This window comes from Chiloscyllium plagiosum, chromosome 24 (assembly GCF_004010195.1).
Source record: "Chiloscyllium plagiosum isolate BGI_BamShark_2017 chromosome 24, ASM401019v2, whole genome shotgun sequence".
In the NCBI taxonomy this organism is placed as follows: Eukaryota; Metazoa; Chordata; class Chondrichthyes; order Orectolobiformes; family Hemiscylliidae; genus Chiloscyllium; species Chiloscyllium plagiosum.
The window spans coordinates 52,025,288-52,042,670 of record NC_057733.1 but is presented as its reverse complement, the minus strand read 5'-3'; the positions used below and the strand labels follow the sequence as shown (position 1 = coordinate 52,042,670).

General features: G+C 44.3%; 1 protein-coding gene across 3 annotated transcripts in view; it reads right to left on the bottom strand.

Moving 5' to 3' along the window:
- The window catches only part of rhbdl3 (rhomboid, veinlet-like 3 (Drosophila)), a 50,231-nt gene that overhangs the window by 1,402 nt on the left and 31,446 nt on the right, over positions 1 to 17,383 (bottom strand). For 2 of the 3 annotated variants that reach the window (XM_043715106.1, XM_043715108.1), the window contains 5 exons: positions 13,886 to 14,110; positions 11,315 to 11,463; positions 10,552 to 10,664; positions 2,119 to 2,219; positions 685 to 745 (listed from right to left, as the gene is read on the bottom strand). In XM_043715106.1, coding sequence (XP_043571041.1) covers positions 685 to 745; positions 2,119 to 2,219; positions 10,552 to 10,664; positions 11,315 to 11,463; positions 13,886 to 14,110 — 649 coding nt within the window. The remainder of the gene's footprint in view (positions 1 to 684; positions 746 to 2,118; positions 2,220 to 10,551; positions 10,665 to 11,314; positions 11,464 to 13,885; positions 14,111 to 17,383) is intronic. The other variant, XM_043715107.1, reaches the window with a different exon arrangement.

The following is a 17,383-nucleotide window of genomic DNA, read 5'->3' as shown; positions in this document are numbered from 1 at the left end:
CTTTCACAGCCCCCTGGGCCATCGCACAGTGCTTCACAGCCAATTAAGAACATTTCTAAAGTGGAGTCATTGTTATAAACCGTGACAGCCAAAGAGTGCACAGCAAGATCCCACAAACATTCAGATGGCAATGACCAGATGATCTATGACATTGACTGAGATAAATGTTGGTCCCCAGCAAAGTGGGGATAATCCCCTGCTCATCTCCAAATAAGATCTTTACATCCACCACTGAAGGTAGAAAGCGTCTCAGTTCAATATCTCAGAAAGGATGGTACCTCCAGCCTCAGAGGAACCATCACCATCTCCCACACCACACGCACAAACCTCCTCCCCCTGCCCCCCCCCCACAACACTAACTTCAGCTCCCATTCCGTTATTGTTCATACCCTTATTTACAGTGGGAGTAAATGGTCACAGTATTAACAGGATAGTATTCAGGCATAGGAACCTCAACAACCATTCCCCGATCAGCTTGATGAGCCTGAAACTTGCAGCAAGGCCTAGAATTTTCTTCCTCTGCCTGACTTCTCAAATGTATATCTTATTCATTCAATATTTCAGTCACTCTAGCTACTTAAAGCTTAGGGGGCTGCAAGCTGCCCTTACATTGGGCACCATCTACTCTCCTGTACACACAGGTCCCTGCACAGCAATGGGAAACACGTTGCCTCCTGTACTTACTGCAAATCATCGCTATTCCCATCCGGATCAGCTTGAACTGACATCTCATTCCTGACCAACTCTGGAACAGAACCAAAGTCACTTTATGAAGAGCTGATATAAAGCTTTATGTATATTTGTGCTTTACCCCCCCCCCCCCAACCATATGTACATAATGCTAAATGTGACACAAACTCCAACATCTCAAAGACTGATTTTCTATCTTGTCAATGTATACAAATTAAAGTGATGGATATCAGTACAATTAATGGAACATGTTCTGGTTCAGGTTTGTTGGTGTAAAAGACTGCAAAGTTATTTGGTTCAGCAGCATTTATAATACAAGCACCTGTTTTGAAATGTTACCACAACATGGGAGCAGCTGACAGGAGACTGCATTGATGAGCAGTTCCCCCAGTAACTTGTGTTTCCAATCTCATTTGTCTAAGTAGCAATCCTGCAGTGAAAGTAAACCTAGCTGCAATGTACGGAAAAATGTTTGACTTTCTGGATTGTTTGCGTCCGAGCAAGCTGTTGTATGGAGGGGAGGGGATTACACAGCGAAGAGTGGCTTTGAGGCTGTTTACATTAGTGAGTATCAGAGTGAGAGTGAGGGTAATGTATTTGTTACAAAAACAGAAATTACTGGAGAAACTCTGCATGACTGGCAGTATTTGTGGAGTGAAAGCAATGTTAACTGAAGAAGGGTCAATGGACTCAAAACGTTAACTCTCCACAGATGCCGCCTGACTGGCTGCATTTCTCCAGCAAAATCTGTTTTATTTTGGATTTCCAGCATCTGCAGTCCACCAGTCAGTTTGAGAATTTGAGCTCACTTTTATGACTTTTCCTTTTATTCACTGAAATGTTTAATATCAATAAAAGTGACCAGCAAACAACTGGACTTTTGTCAAAATCTAACTGACTCATTAAGGGTAGGATTGCTCCATCGTTACTCAGTCTGCTCTCCAGTCTCACAGTAAACACCAGTTGACTTTTAACTTGCTGAAGTGGCTGAGCAGAGCAACTCAGTTATATCAAATTGGCTCAAAATTCAAAAAGACAGCAAGCAGTCCATCACCTCGGGGTAACTGGGGAAGGAGTAATTGCAGCCAATCTTACCAGTGATGCCCACATCCCAAAACTGAATTTGAAATGTGAATATTGTACTAAATTGTCACTCCTACTGTTGACATGAACTGAATCTTGAAACTGGACAATATGCTCAGGAACCGAGCAGTATCTTCAGCCATTTTATTGTCCAGGGGCTTCCCACCAGTAAAAGAAATTCAGTTGTATCAGCCAATGACACATTTCGCACTTTACAAATTGTTTCTTCAGGAATCTCAGTTCTGCATCTTCTTAGCTGCCAAGTGTTTTATAGTGCTCCTATGAGCATCCTGGGGATTTTATTATGCTAAAAAACTATAAAGAAATGCTAGCGATTTTTGTTACCATGACTACGTTAGCTAGATGCGCAGAGACCAGAGCATAAACTCCTCCTGAAGATCCTGCTACTGGTGCAGTCATATCAGCCACTGATGCTGCCAGTGAACCTGTGAGAGAGTGAGAGAGAGAGAAGGGTCAACCTTTATGAGATAATAATAAATTGTATTTAGATAACAGGAGTGTTTTTAAACAATATTTGACACTCATTAGGCCAGGTGGCCAAAAGCCTGGTTAAAGAGTTAGGAATATCTGAAGGAAGGAAAGAGCTTTAGGGAGGGCATTCTGGACAAGGTTCAGGCCACTGAATACTTGGTCCCAATGGTGGAGTAAGTAAGAAGTTCAAGACGCTGGGTACAGGTAGCAAAGTTTAGGTGGACTTAGAGGGTAAAAGGTGGTAGATGGAGAGGCTTGCTCAGTCTTCCTGTCCCATTCTGGCATTCTGTGCTTCTGTCATAAGTACCAGAGGTTGTGTGGTATGTTGGTCTTGTGCACAGTCAGAGGGTCAGCTTATACCATCATTTGTCCTTTTCCATTTTCGTTCCTTCCAGTTCCATCTGCCCCTCCTGAAGATACTAATGTTTGCTGGGGTTGGGGGACTACAGGGAAGGCCTGACTGGTCATTTCTTCTCCAAAGGCTGAGGGAAATTCAACTGCAGTGTTTTTACTACAGTCCTTGCTGGAATCAGCAGCATTATGGTCCAGGATCTTGCTTCTTTATAGACCTCTCAGCCTTAGAAACATGGACATTATAATGTACAAAATATAACAGCCCATTTGCACATAGAAAATTATGCTCAACACTTATAGATTCAAACACACATGTTCACAATCATGCTAGCAAATGCATGTGCATGCACACAATCACACAAACACACACACATACGCATAACATCCTATTTGATCTAGTTAAATGTATACATCACAGAAAAGTAATTCATTTCTACTGCCACGCAAGCTGATTGAAAATCGACCAGTTCATTCCCTTTTGACAGGTGCTGAAGCTCTCCATGTTATTACTGAGGCTGATATTGATAAATTGATAAAAAGAATCTTTGAGACACTTGAACCCTGTCATCAGCTCAGTTGCTTGCAGTCAGCAATCCATCAGTAAGAGGGTCAATATTCCAACACCCTCCGATTGTGCTGATGATACCAGCTGTCCACATGCTGAATAATTTATTTTATATTTGCAGCTTGGAGACAGACTGTTAAACACAGCTATTCCATACCTGCCTATTCCTATTCCATTCCATCAGCATATCCTTCTATCCCTTCCTCCTGTATTCATTTACTTGCCTTTCCCTTAAACACATCTGTACACTTCCTACATTACACTAGTGACTACATTTCAAAAATACCTCATTGACTTAGGGCACATTAGAATGGTGGTCACGCTAAACATAATGTCATGGTCTCAGACCACTCTGTCATTAGAGAAGACTGGTGGTGGTTTAACCTGAGGGTGACCACGCCTCAGGCAAGGGGAGACATTGAGAAAAAGAGACCTTCATGGTGATCTCAGCTGGTGCAGGAATTGAACCAATGCTGTTGACATCACTCTGCATTGTAAACTAGTTACCAGCCAACTGAGTTAGGTGCTATATAAATGTACATCCTTTTTCCTAGTCACTTCAGGCACTCCCTCAGGTAGAAAATTCCACTTCTTCAACACAATACCATGCAAGGACTATGACAAACACTACATTGGACAAACAGGCAGAAAACTAGCCACCAGGATACATGAACATCAACTAACCACAAAATGACATGACCCTCTCTCACTAGTATCCTTACATGCAGATGAGGAAGGACACCACTTTGACTGGGACAACACATCCATCCGAGGACAAGCCAAACAGAGACACACACGAGAATTCCTAGAAGCATGACATTCCAACGGGAACTCTATCAACAAGCACATTGAGTTAGACTCCATCTACCACCCCTTGAGGAAAAGAACAGGAAATGACATCACCACCGGAAATGCTGTCACCACAGGAAATGACATCACCAACTCAAAGAAACCAAACATATAAATAGAAAGCAGGAATTATCAACAGTGCTTTGCCCGGAGGCCCACTGAAGATGTTACCTAGTAAGGTGACGAAACGTCTGAAAATGAACCTTCTAGCTCAGCGAGCAAACCTACATCCAGAACCTCAACCTGAGCTACAAACCTTTTCAAAATTCTTCAACACTATTGGATTTATAATGACTATCTTCTATTTAAAGCCCTTAGCTGTTGGCTTCTTCACAAATTTAGATAAATTGAAGAGCTGAATTTTGGAAAGGCAAATCAGGGAGGACTTACACACTTAATGGTATGGTCCTGGCCAGTATTGCTGAACAAAGAGACTTTGGAGTGCAGGATCATTGTTCCTTAAAAGTAGAGTCGCAGATAGATAGGATCATGAAGAAGGCGCTTGGTATATTTCCTTTATTGGTCAGTGTATTGAGGATAGGAATTGGGAGATCATGTTGCGGTTGTACAGGATGTTGGTTAGGCCACTATTGGAATACTGTATACAATTCTGGTCTCCCTGCCATAGGAAGTGTATTGTGATATGTGAATGGGTTCAGAAAAAATTCACAAGAATGTTGCCAGCATTGGAGGGTTTGAACTATAGGGGGAGGCTGAACAGGCTGGGGCTATTTTCCCTGGTGCGTCAGAGGCTGAGGGGTGACCTTGTAGAGGTTTATAAAATCATGAGGGGCATGGATAGGGTAAATAGACAAGGTCTTTTCCCTGGGGTGGGGGAGTACAGAACTAGAGGGCAGGTTTAGGGTGAGAGGGGAAAGATATAAAAAGGACCTGAGTGGCAACTTTTTCCACAGAAGATGGTGCATGTATGGGATCAGCTGTCAGAGAAGGTGGTGGAGACTGGTACAACATTTAAAAGGCATTGGATGGGTATATGAATATGAAGGGTTTACAGGGATACGGGCCAAGTGCTGGCAAATGGGACTAGATTAATACCGGATATCTGGTCAGCATGGACGGATTGGATCGAAGGGTCCATTTTTGTGCTGTATATTTCTGTGACTGTAAGTGAAAATATTTTCTTATTGTCTAACCTTTTGCAAGACATTCACAATTTTAAAGGTCTTTGTCAAGTTGACATCACCTTCCTCTTTAGAGGAAACAGCCTCAGTCTGTTCAGTCTTTCCTGATGGACAGACCCACTCAGTGAGGTATAGATTGCGTAATGACAGTAATAAGCAGGAGGTGAAATGTCAACTAACAACAAAATGCCGTGATGCTGGAAATCAGAAATGAAACCAGTAAATGCTATAATCATTCAGCAGGCAGTCTGTGGATAGAGGAACATCAGGTTAGCAACCAATTATAACTAGAGGCGGTTACAGATGAAGATTTAATGAGCAGTTATTGTCCAAGTCAAGCAGGGTCTATAGGTGGGTCTAGGGCAGGCAATGATTAAATGACAGAAGCACTGATCATGCAAGTCAAGGTAACGATGGTGGGATAAATGGAGGATGTCCCAGTGGATGCGCAGAAGGAAACAGCAGAAAAATGTAGGAAAATAGGCAAAGTGGATTCAGCCTATTGTGACCCTGCTGAATCAATGAAAGAATGATCCAATTAGTGCAACTTCTCTGTCCTTTCCCCAAGCCGTGAAAATGTATATTTTTTGGGTATTGACCTTTTGGGTGTTGGTATTAACTATATTCCAGGCCATAGTGTCCTTCTTAGGTCACTGTACTTCACAAATTCTGACTTCCTCCACATCCATGATTTTAATTGTTTCACCGTGAGCAGCGATACCTCAGCTGCCAAGCCCTAACCTTAAACCTCTCCCTGCTTTAAAACACTTCCTAAAGGACATCTCTTTGATAAAACAAAGAACTGTGGATGCTCGAGATCTGAAGCAAAAACAAAAATTGCTGGAGAAACTCAGCGGCTCTGGCAGCATCTGTGAAAAGAAAGCAGAGTTAATGTTTCAAGTCCAGTGACCCTTCTTGAGAATAGGGGAAGAAGGCTCACTGAGGCGACATGGTGGCACAGTTGTCAGCACTGCTGCCTCACAGCGCCAGAGACCCGGGTTCAATTCCCGCCTCAGGCAAACGTCTGCGTGGAATTTGCACATTCTCCTCGTGTCTGTGTGGGTTTCCTCCGGGTGCTCCGGTTTCCCCCCACAGTCCAAACATGTGCAGGTTAGGGTGAATTGGCCATACTAAATTGCCCATAGTGTGAGATGAAGAGGTAAATGTAGGGGAATGGGTCTGGGTGGGTTGCTCTTCGGAGGGTCAGTGTGGACTTGTTGGGCCGAAGGGCCTGTTTCCATGCTGTAAGTAATCTAATCTAATGATATCGAAACTTTAACTCTGTTTTCTCTCCACAGATGCTGCCAGACCTGCTGAGCTTCTCCACCATTTTGATTGAGCTTTTGGATATTTGACCTAGTATCTCCTTAAGTGGCTCAATGCCTTGAGACATTTTACTGTGTTAGAAGCACTATACTGTCAAAGTTGAAGCTGTTGTTGTACCTTTGAAGTCCTTCATGTTTTGTCCTTTCAAATATTTCTCCAATTTTCTATTGAAAGTTACTACTGTTCCTACTGTCCTCTTTGGCACTACATTTTAGATTGTAGCAACTCCCTGTGTTTGAAGGAAAGTCTAATTTCCCATCTGGCTCTTTACCAGCTATCTGAAATCTGTGTTCTCTGGTTACAGACTGTCCTGCCAGGGAACAGTTTCTTCCCATCTATCAAAACCCTTCTAAAATCTTATAAGCTGTTCATCTGTACACCATCAAACTGAAACATTCTCCCCTTGTTCCTATCTCCTTAAATACTAGCTGATGTACGGAGTATGAACTGTGATTCACTAGGAGCTCTCTTATCTTTGAGTCAGAGGTTGTGGGTTCAACTGAAAGTGCAATATCTGAGCTGACACCCCAGCGCAGTGTTGAGGGAGTGCTGCAGGGTCCTGAGTGATAGCTCTCAAGACAGACACAAAATTGTCGTCTCATCTAACGCTCAGATGCATCTCGATAAAATCCCATGTCACTTTCGAAGAAGTGAGGAGTTCTAGCTTGCGTCCTGGCCAATATTTATCCCGAAGCTAACATTACTACAATAGGTTACTGGGTCATTTTCCACTGCCATTTGTAGGAGTTTCCTGTGCTCAATTTGGTAGCTGTAATTAAGGCAGTGATTACAGTTCAACAATTACTCTATTGGTCGTTTGGAATGCCCTAAGGTCATGAGCACAGTGAAGAAAGGTGTAAACGTTGATGAGGTAAGATTAAGGCATGTGAACATAGCACTGCACAACACTGACATAACTGTGGGCAGCACGATGGCTCAGTGGTTAGCACCAGGGACCTGGATTCAATTCTGGCCTTGGGCTACTGTCGGTGTGGAGTTTGCATACTCTCTGTCTGCATGGGTTTCCTCCCACAGTCCAAAGATGTGCAGAGTTAGGTGAATTGGCCATGCTAAATTGCCCAAATTGTTTAGGGATGTATAGGGTAGGGGGAATGGGTCTTGATGAGTTACTCTTCGGAGAGTCAGTATGGACTTGATGGGCCGAAGGGAGATTCTAAATGTGTTGGACTGATAGCTTGTTTCTGTGCTGTAAATACTTTGCAAGCCTTCTTTTCCCCTTTAATCCTTTATTTGATCTTTACTATTTTTATTGGAAGTCATATTCCACTATTCAGATTTTATTTTGTCAAAATTGAGACTCCTAACCACTCAACTAATATAAAGTGGGTGACATTCCTCTGTACCATAATTGGCCCTAGCCTCTAATACAGTGCTAGGTCTGTGAGGACATTCAGACTCATTAATGAATGAAGTTTTAAGATTAAAGTAAACTAACCTAAATTAAACCCTGGTCACAATTTGTACTTTAACAGCTTTGCTGCAAATTTCCACCAAGTTAACTGAGATCAGTTAAATTGCCACGAACTCACTCATTAATTTTAGCAACTTTTAAGTCAAGATGGTTCAATACCACAATAACTGGGAAAGAAAAAAAATCATTTTATTCGATGATGTTTTGAATCAAACCAACAGCTTGGTTCTTGGTTCCCTGTTTTTTTTTCTGACAGAGAATCAGTCCCTGGTTCAAGAGAGTCATGGACTTAAAGCAGAGGCAGAGCATTGAACCCACAACAAAAACAAAACCCTGCACATTGTCCTTGATTTTAAATTGTTTTTCTTTATCCTTTTTTCTCCTAACTCACATCTTCCAAGCAGCTGTTTGCAATCACAACTCACTTTGGCTGAGTCACAGTCAGCACAAGTTCCAGAAAAAACACGGAGCTCTCACAACAGCATCGAAATCAGATTCTTATTCCTTCCTTTACTCTGCGAGGTTTAGATTTTTAGTTCTTATCTGGGAACAAGTTGCATTCTTCCACTGGTTAGACCAACCACTTCTTTCTGCCTTGGTTTAACAGATTATCTCTCCATGGGTAAAAACGATCAGCACTCTCTTCAATGATTAAATTGATTCCTGTGTCCTTTGTTAGTTGGATTGATTGAACTCCCCCCCCACTTTTCCAGTTAAAGTGAATGAATGTCCAGACCGTCAGTTGTAATGGACTCAGTTATGGCAAGAATACCAGTTGCGTGTACTAGAAGGACACTGGGTCCTGTTCTTCACTGTCAGGAATAACATGCATTACACCTGTTTTAACTCAACAAAATTGATGAATAAATAAATGATTTTATTGTCACATTTATCTAGGAAGATCCAGTGAAAAGTGTTTAGTCACCACATCCGGCAGCATTTCAAGTTCTAAAAAAAAAGACATTATTTAAATAGAGTTCATTTTCTGTTCAAGCTGGGTCTCAAGCTTCAAGGCTTCGGCAAGGTCTCTGCAAGGTGTTCCAGGCCTCAGGAAAACCCCGCTGTGGGTACAGCAACGACAGTACTGAGGAGATGCCCCAGGAGATCCTGACTCTGCTACTGCTGCTGCTACAGCTATGAGTCCTCATCCTGGCCCTACTGTAGCCAAGAATTCCTGTTCTGGACCTAGAGCAGCCAGGAGTCCTTGCTCTAGGCCTAGAGCAGCCAGGAGTCCTCGATCCGGGCCTAGAGCAGCCAGGAATCCTCGCTCCGGGCCTAGAACAGCCAGAGTACTCGCTCCGGGCCTAGAGCAGCTAGGAGTCCTCACTCCTGGCATGGAGCAGCTAGAAGTCCTCGCTTCGGGCCTAGAGCAGCCAGGAGTCCTTGCTCTGGGCCTAGAGCAGCCAGGAGTCCTCGCTCCAGGCCTGGAGCAGCCAGGAATCCTCGCTCCGGGCCTAGAGCAGCCAAGAGTCCTCACTCTGGGCCTAGAGCAGCTAGAAGTCCTCACTTCGGGCCTAGAGCAGCCAGGAGTCCTTGCTCCGGGCCTAGAGCAGCCAGGAGTCCTCGCTCCAGGCTTAGAGCAGCCAGGAGTCCTCGCTCCGGGCCTAGTGCAGCCAAGAGTCCTCGCTCCAGGCCTACAGCAACCAGGAGTCCTCGCTCCAGGCCGAGAGCAGCCATGAGTCCTCATTCCGGGGTTAGTGCAGCCTGGAGTCCTCACTCTGGGCCTAGTGCAGCCAGGAATCCTTGTTCCGGGCCTAGTGCAGCCAAGAGTCCCTGCTCTGGGCCTACCGCAGCCAGGAGTCCTTACTCCGGGCATATAGCAGCCAGGAGTCCTTACTCTGGGCATAGTGCAGCTAGGAGTCCTTGCTCCGGGCCTACAGCAGCCAAGAGTCCTCACTCCAGGCCTAGTGAAGCCAGGAGTTCCGCTCTGGGTCTACCGTAGCCAAGAGTTGTTGCTTCGGGCCTATCATATTTAGGAGAGCCTGCTCTGGGCACTGCCATAGCCAGGAGTCCCTGCGTTGCCGCCGCTACAGCGAGGAGTCCCCGCTCCAGGCACTGAACCACTGCAATAGACAGCCCACTGCGGCCAAGAGTCATTGCTCTGAGCCTACTGCTGCCAGGAATCCTCGCTCTGGGCGCCACACTGCCACAGCTGATCCCCCACCATAGTCCCAGGCGACAACCACTTTGTCGTAAATATCTCAGAGCAATGCTTTGGCCAATCCAAATCTCATTTAAATTGTCAGTTAACTCTCAGTCATCACCTAACTGACACATTCTGCCTAGCAACACCATGACTAGAGTCCAATTGCAAACCTATCAGCATTCTCATACAGTATAAAATGTAGTTTTCCTTGGTATTCTTGCAAATTGTTCTGATGAGTGCAATCTTCAACAAAATGTATCTTTTTCAGTAATATCTTTTTCACCATCAAAGGGAGTTTTAAAATGTTATCTTTTGCTAATTGTGGGAATCTGCTGTGAACACAAATTAAACATAAACTCGATAGACCTCAAAGACAGCCACTTTGAAATGGAGAACAACATTAGGGACAAGTCATCAAACACTTTCAACACCCTGGTGTGATCCTGGGATGTGGCTTTCCTTAGACCATTACCTGCGAGTACACCAGCGAGGTAGATGAAGCTAATGCGGAGAGCGCCATGCACCATTTCGAGAGGAACTCCGACCAGCAGCTGCAACACCACATTGAAGCCCAGATGCTCAACTCTGGAATAAAGAACTTGCACAGTCACAGTCTCATTGCTGTCTTCATCAGAGGCCTTGCCTCTTCATATGGTGATGAGGAACTGAACCAATTCCACCAGATGCAAGTGAGACCCCCCCCAACCCCCACCATTGCTTGCATCTATCCAGCACCGTTAGCATTGTAAAACATCCTAAACCACTTCACAAAGATATTATCTAACAAATCTGTGAGGGAATGTATTGGAATGGTGATTCTGAAGAATGACTTCAGTAATGTGGAGCTGGAATTGTTTTCAATGCAGCACGGAACTTTATGGGAAAATTTAATCAAGGTACTTGATATTGAGGGCTTTTGGTCAAGTAACTGAGGAAATAACTGATTTCACTGGATGGAGGTGGTTGGTAACTAGATTAACACTAGATTGCCTGAAAGCAATAGCAACATTCAAAAAGGAAATGGATAAATATTTGAAAAGGAAGTATTTCTCAAGTTATGTGGAAAAAAGGAGGGGGAAGGCGATGTATTGGATAACCATTTCAAAGAGCCAGGATTGGAGGATTGGCCTCCCTTTGTGCTGTAGCTACCAGTGCAATCATTCTGATCCCTGCACTCACAGCACAAGGGGTACACAGATGTTGAGAAAAGCAGACAGTCTATACCAGCTACTCACCCAACATGCATGAAGATGTAACTGAGGTAGCGCCAGATTTGCCTGCGGAGCTGTGGCTGGTAGACCAGTGGATTGTTCAAATACGAAGGGTGTGTGATCTGGAGCACCCATTTCTCCAGGACCAGCCCGTAATAGATGAAAACGGCAATCTGTTGAATACAGAGCAGATCAGACACATTGCACTACTCTCTGCTCATACTTTGCTTTAAAAAAAAAATCCACAGGGGGCATTGCTGGTTTGGCCAAGTTTAGTGCCCATCCTGATTTGCCCTCAAGAAGTTGGTGGCCTTCTTGACCACTGCACTCCATGTGGTGTCTCATCTAAAAAGGAGCACCTACGACAGTGTGGCACTCTCTCATTACAAATCATAGCCTGGATTCTCTGCTCAAGTCTCTGGGTGGGATTTGTGCCCATGACCTCCCACTATGCAATTAGGGAGGGAATTGCAGGATTTTGATCCAGAGATACTGAAGGAACGGCAATATGTTTCCAAATCAGGACAGTAATTAGCTTGAAGGGGAACTTTCAGGGAATGAAGTTCCCATGTATCTGCTACCCTTGTCCTTCTAGATGGTAGAGGTCACATGTTTGGAAGGTGCTGTCTTCGTGGTGAGATATTTGCCAATTGTACTGCCTGCACTGTGCACTGGTGGGAGAGGGAGTGCATATTGAAGGTGGTGGCAGGAATACCAATCAAATGGGCAAAATGGGCTGCAGAGTGAGGACTGCAGATACTGGAGATCAGAGTTGAGAGTATGATGCTGGAAAACTCAGCAGGTCAGGCAGCATCCGAGGAGCAGGAGAATCGACGGGAGAATTTGATGAAGGGCTTATGGCTGAAACATTGATTCTCCTGCTCCTCAGATGCTGTCTGACTTGTTGTGCTTTTCCTGCACTCTCGACTGCTTTGATATTGAGTTTTTTTGAGTATTGTTGGAACTGCACTCAATACTGGATGCAGAAATTGCAATTGCTTCCAAAGGCTTCCATCTTGTCTATTGCACTGATGTGGTGAGCCTCCCTGGTATTGAGGATGGAGATATTTGTGGACCCAACTCCACCTCCAGTGAGTTGTTTAATTGTCCATCACCATTCATGACTGGGTGTGACAGGGCTGCAGAGCTTGGTTCTGATCTGCTGGTTGTGGGATCACTAAGCTCTATCTACCACTTGCTGCTGTTGCTGTTTGGCACGCAAGTCACCCTGTGTTCTATTTTCACTGGGTTGACACCTCTTTCTTAGCTATGTCTGGTGCTGCTCCTGACATACCCCCTGCACATTCCATTGAATCATTAGGGTTGATCCCCTGGCTTGGTGGTAATGGTAGAGTCTGGAATATATCAGACCATGAAGTTTATAACTGATACAGTTCACCTGGTGACAGCTCACAGAGCTACATGAATGCCCAGACTTGAGTTGCTATATCTGCTTGTCCCATTTAGCACAGTGGTAGTGCCACACAACACAATGTAGGGTATCCTCAGTGTGAAAATGGGAAGTTGTCTCCACAAGGACTGTGCGGTGGTCATTTTAACAGATACTGAACAAATGCATCTGTAACAGGCAAATTGGTGAGGAAAAGGTCAAGCATGTTTTAGCCTCTAGTTGATTCCATTACCACCTGCCACAGACCCAGTGAAGTGTCCCCACCCCGAATGCATTCTGAGCCCTTGCCACCCTCAGTGTTTCCTCCAAGTGGGCTCCAAAATGGAGGAGCACTGTTTCATCAGCGCAGGGGGTGTGCTGTAGGAGGCAAATGTCAGATGGTTTCCTTGCATGTTTGAACTGATGCCATGAGATATCACGGTCAATATTGAGAACTTCCAAGGCAACCCTCTCATTACTATTACGTGACATACCACTGTATCAGCCCTGCTGTGGGGCAAGACATACCTAGGGATGATGGTGTCCTCTGGGACACTGTCCATGATGTTAATAAGGAGGACTTTGCAGATTCACAGGACTGTGTTTGACTTTGTCTTTTCAGGTGCCCAGGCAGATGTAGGGCAGCCCATCTGGTTTCATGCGTTTTATTAGACTTTCTTCTGGTTTAATACAGTTGAATAGCTCACTAGGCCTGTCAAGAGTCAACCACATTGCTGTGGGTATGGGGTCATGTGTAGGTCAGATCAGGTAAGGACACCAGATTTCCTCCCTAAAGGGCATTAATGAACCAAAACAGAAATCGCTGGAGAAAAGGATGGAGAGAAGCTACTAAAGGATTTGATGACAAGGATAATAATTTAAAATCCAAAGCATTGCTGGACTGGGAGCCCATGTAGGTCAGTGAGCAAAGGGGTAATGGATGAACAGGACATTGTCTGAGTATGAATATGGGGCATCAAAGATTTAGATGAGTTCAAGTTGGCAGAGAGTGCAAGATGAGAAGTTGGCCCTGGATAATTGGAATAGTTGAGTCTGGAGATAACAAAGGCATCGATGAGGGATTCAGCAGGTTTGAGTGGAGTCTTGGATGCAGTGCTATGAAGGTGAATACTGGTGGTCTTAAAAGTGGTAATGATATGTGGTTAAAAGGCTGTCACTGATTTCTTGAAGCATTGACTACTGACCTCCAGAAGGGTAACAGTGATCATAAACCAGGGTGGGGGGCAACACGTGTAGCTGTCATAGTACCACTTGCGGTCCAGTCCCCTGGGCAGGGTCTCATACGCGATGTGTCGGATAAATCGCTGGGATATCGTGAGGCCAGTTTCTTCAAGGAGCGAATTGGCACGGAGATGGCGATTTCCCAAATGGATAGCACGACAGAAGCTGTTAGACCGTTTATTGCTCATCTGATTGAAACAAAAAGCCCACATGCAGAGTGGGAAATTAATTTTTAAGCCATTGGATAGACCCAAACAAGGTTGTCACACCCTGAAAATGGGAAGTGTTTACCTGTTGGCCCATTGCTGAGGCAACGTTCCCTCACCCCTATCACTGGTCAGTTAATCCATCTATTCAGAATCTAATACATGCCATTGGATAAAGTATTTTACAGTTAATATAATAATTTCCGAAGTGTTGTAACTATTATACTGTCAGAAATGTGATGGTGAATTAGCACAGAGCAAACCCCCCAGAAAAAGCAGTGTGATGAGAAGCAGATATTCTGTGCTGTCAGTTAAGTGATCAAATACTGTCCAAGATACTGTGCAGTACCCCTCCGCCCCATATCAATTAATGGACAAGGGATTTATTAGACCTGAAAGAGCAGATCAGACATCACTTTAATGCCTCATCCAAACAGCAGCAACTCTGACAGTGCAGCTGTTCCTCAGTACAAGTGTCAGCCTGGATTCTCTACTTTGGAGTGGGACTTGTGGCCATGACCTTCCAACCCAGAGACAAGCGAAATAACACTGAACCACAGCCTGACAATCTTCTGAATAACCGATCCTCACCCATGATAAAACACGCTCCCAGCTGGGGAAATGTCAATTAAAGGCTCTCATCAATCTGACCATTTCACATAAAATTCACTGGAGCCTTTCCCCATCTGATTCACAGTGTTAGTTCCATCACCCAGCTGTGAAATGAGAATGTGGTGTTGTGGAGAACTGTAAGAGGTGCAGGCTGTTTGATTGCTGAGTGTTGTTCACAGTTTTAATTACTCTCTTCTATTCCTGGAACATTGGCTGAAAACTAGGGACTGATTTCTTTAACACTGAATTTCTGGAATTTGGAGAATTATAGAGTCATAGAGATGTACAGCATAGAAACAGACCCTTCGGTCCAACTTGTCCATGCTGACAAGATATCCTAACCTAATCTCGTCCCACCTGCCAGCACTTGGCCCATATCCCTCTAAACCCTTCCTATTCATATACCCATCCAGATGCCATTTAAATATTGTAATTGTACCAGCCTCCACCACTTCCTCTGGCAGCTCATTCCATACACGTACCAACCTCTGCGTGAAAAAGTTGCCCCTTAATTCTCTTTTAAATCCTTCCCCTCTCACCCTAAACCTATGCCCTCTAGTTCTGGACTCCCCCACCCCAGGGAAAATTTACCCTATCCATGCCCCTCATAATTTTGTAAACCTCTATAGGGTCACTCCTCAGCTTTGACGCTGCAGAGAAAACAGCCCCAGACTATTCATCCTCTTCCTTTAGCTAACACCATCCAAATCCTGGCAACATCCTTGTAAATCTTTTCTGAACCTTTTCAAGTTTCACAACATCTTTTCGGTAGGAAGGAGACCAGAATTGCACGCAATATTCCAACAGTGGCCTAACCAATGTCCTGTACAGCCGCAACATGACCTCCCAACTCCTATACTCAATGCACTGACCAATAAAGGAAAACATACTAAATGCCCTCTTCACTATCCTATCTACCTGAGACTCCACTTTCAAGGAGCTATGAACCTGCACTCCAAGGTCTTTTTGTTCAGCAACACTTCCCAGGACCTTACTATTAAGTGTGTAAGTCCTCTCCTGATTTGCCTTTCCAAAATGCAGCACCTCACATTTTTATAAATTAAACTCCATCTGCCGCTTCTCAGCCCATTGGCCCAGCTGATTCAGATTCTGTTGTACTCTGAGGTAACCTTCTTCGCTGTCCACTACATCTCGCTAGTGTGCTTCCAATTAAACCTGTTGGACTATAACCTGGTGTTGTGTGATTTTTAACTTTGTACACTACATCTCCAGTTTTGGTGTCATCTGCAAACTTAATCCATTTTAAAAGGGCTGCTCTCATTGAAGCTATTGGATTGTTATAAGAATCCTGGAGATTTCTTCATGCCTTTCCAGTAAGGAAACCTGATTTCCTTTCCAGCCTGACCTGTCAGTGGCTTCAGTCCTGCATCAGCCCAGGCTGCCTCTTCATAAAGTGATAGCAATTGAGGGCAGGAAGCAGCAGTGGGGAACTAAGTGAATAAGTAATAGTCTGGGATTGGGTTATCAGACTGCATCTTCAGCTGTAATCAGTGTCTGTAGAATAGGGTGAAATGGCCTTTCAGCTAAGTAGAGTCATAGATATATACAGCATGGAAATAGACCCTTCGGTCCAACTCATCTGTGCTGACCAGATATCTCAATCTGACCTAATCTCATTTGCTAGCACTTAGCCCATATCCCTCTAAACCCTTCCTATTCATATACCCATCCTGATGCATTTTAAATGTTGTAATTGTACCAGCCTCTACCATCTCCTCTGGCAGCTCATTCTGTATTGTCCCTGGAAGCAGTTCCTTATCCTGGGGGAATGGTATGGGACAGCCTCTCTTCCAAGCTGTGGTTACATTCAGGGATAAGGCCCTTCCCCCCCCTCCCCAGCCTATCTTCACCATTTGGAGCATGTTAGTGCCCTCACCCAGCAGCTAGTTTTAGATGCTAACCTATAAATTCCTCTCTTCCTGTTCCATGTTTTGGCTCATTGGGAAAACTCCTAAGATTCATAGGTTTTGTTTTCATGTGGCCAGTTCAGATTCCCGGAGATCAGCTGGAAAGTATCATCTGACCTGATGTCATACTCTGCACCATCACTCTCCCCTCAGGACAGAAACCAGACACTGTTAACGTGAAATGTGACATGGAATTGATCAATTGGTGGGGACTGTCTGTGAACAAAATATTCTGCTGTTATAAACTGCGGAATATTCTGCACCGAACAAACTCCTGATCATCAATTGTACAGTGCTTTATATAAAACAAAACTGAAGCTGGGGCAGTGAGATACAGACTAGAATTGAACTGGGAGTTTTAGGAGTTGAGAGACAGAATAATAGATACCAGGAGTGAGGTAGACTGGAATCTAATCAAGGAGTTCAGAGGGTTACACAATATTGCATCGAATGTACAACACAGAAATAGGGCATTCAGTCCAACTATTCTGTTCTGGAGTTCACAGGAACATAGGAACAAGAGTAGGCCATTCAACCCCTCAAGCTTGTTCTGCCCGTCAATGTGATAATGCCTGATCTATGGCTTAACTCTATCTACCTGCCATTGGCCCATTTCCCTTAATACCTTTGCTTATCAAAAATTATCCATCTCAGATTTAAAATTAACAACTGATCCTGCACCCACTGTGGAAGAGAGTTCCAAACCTCTCTCACC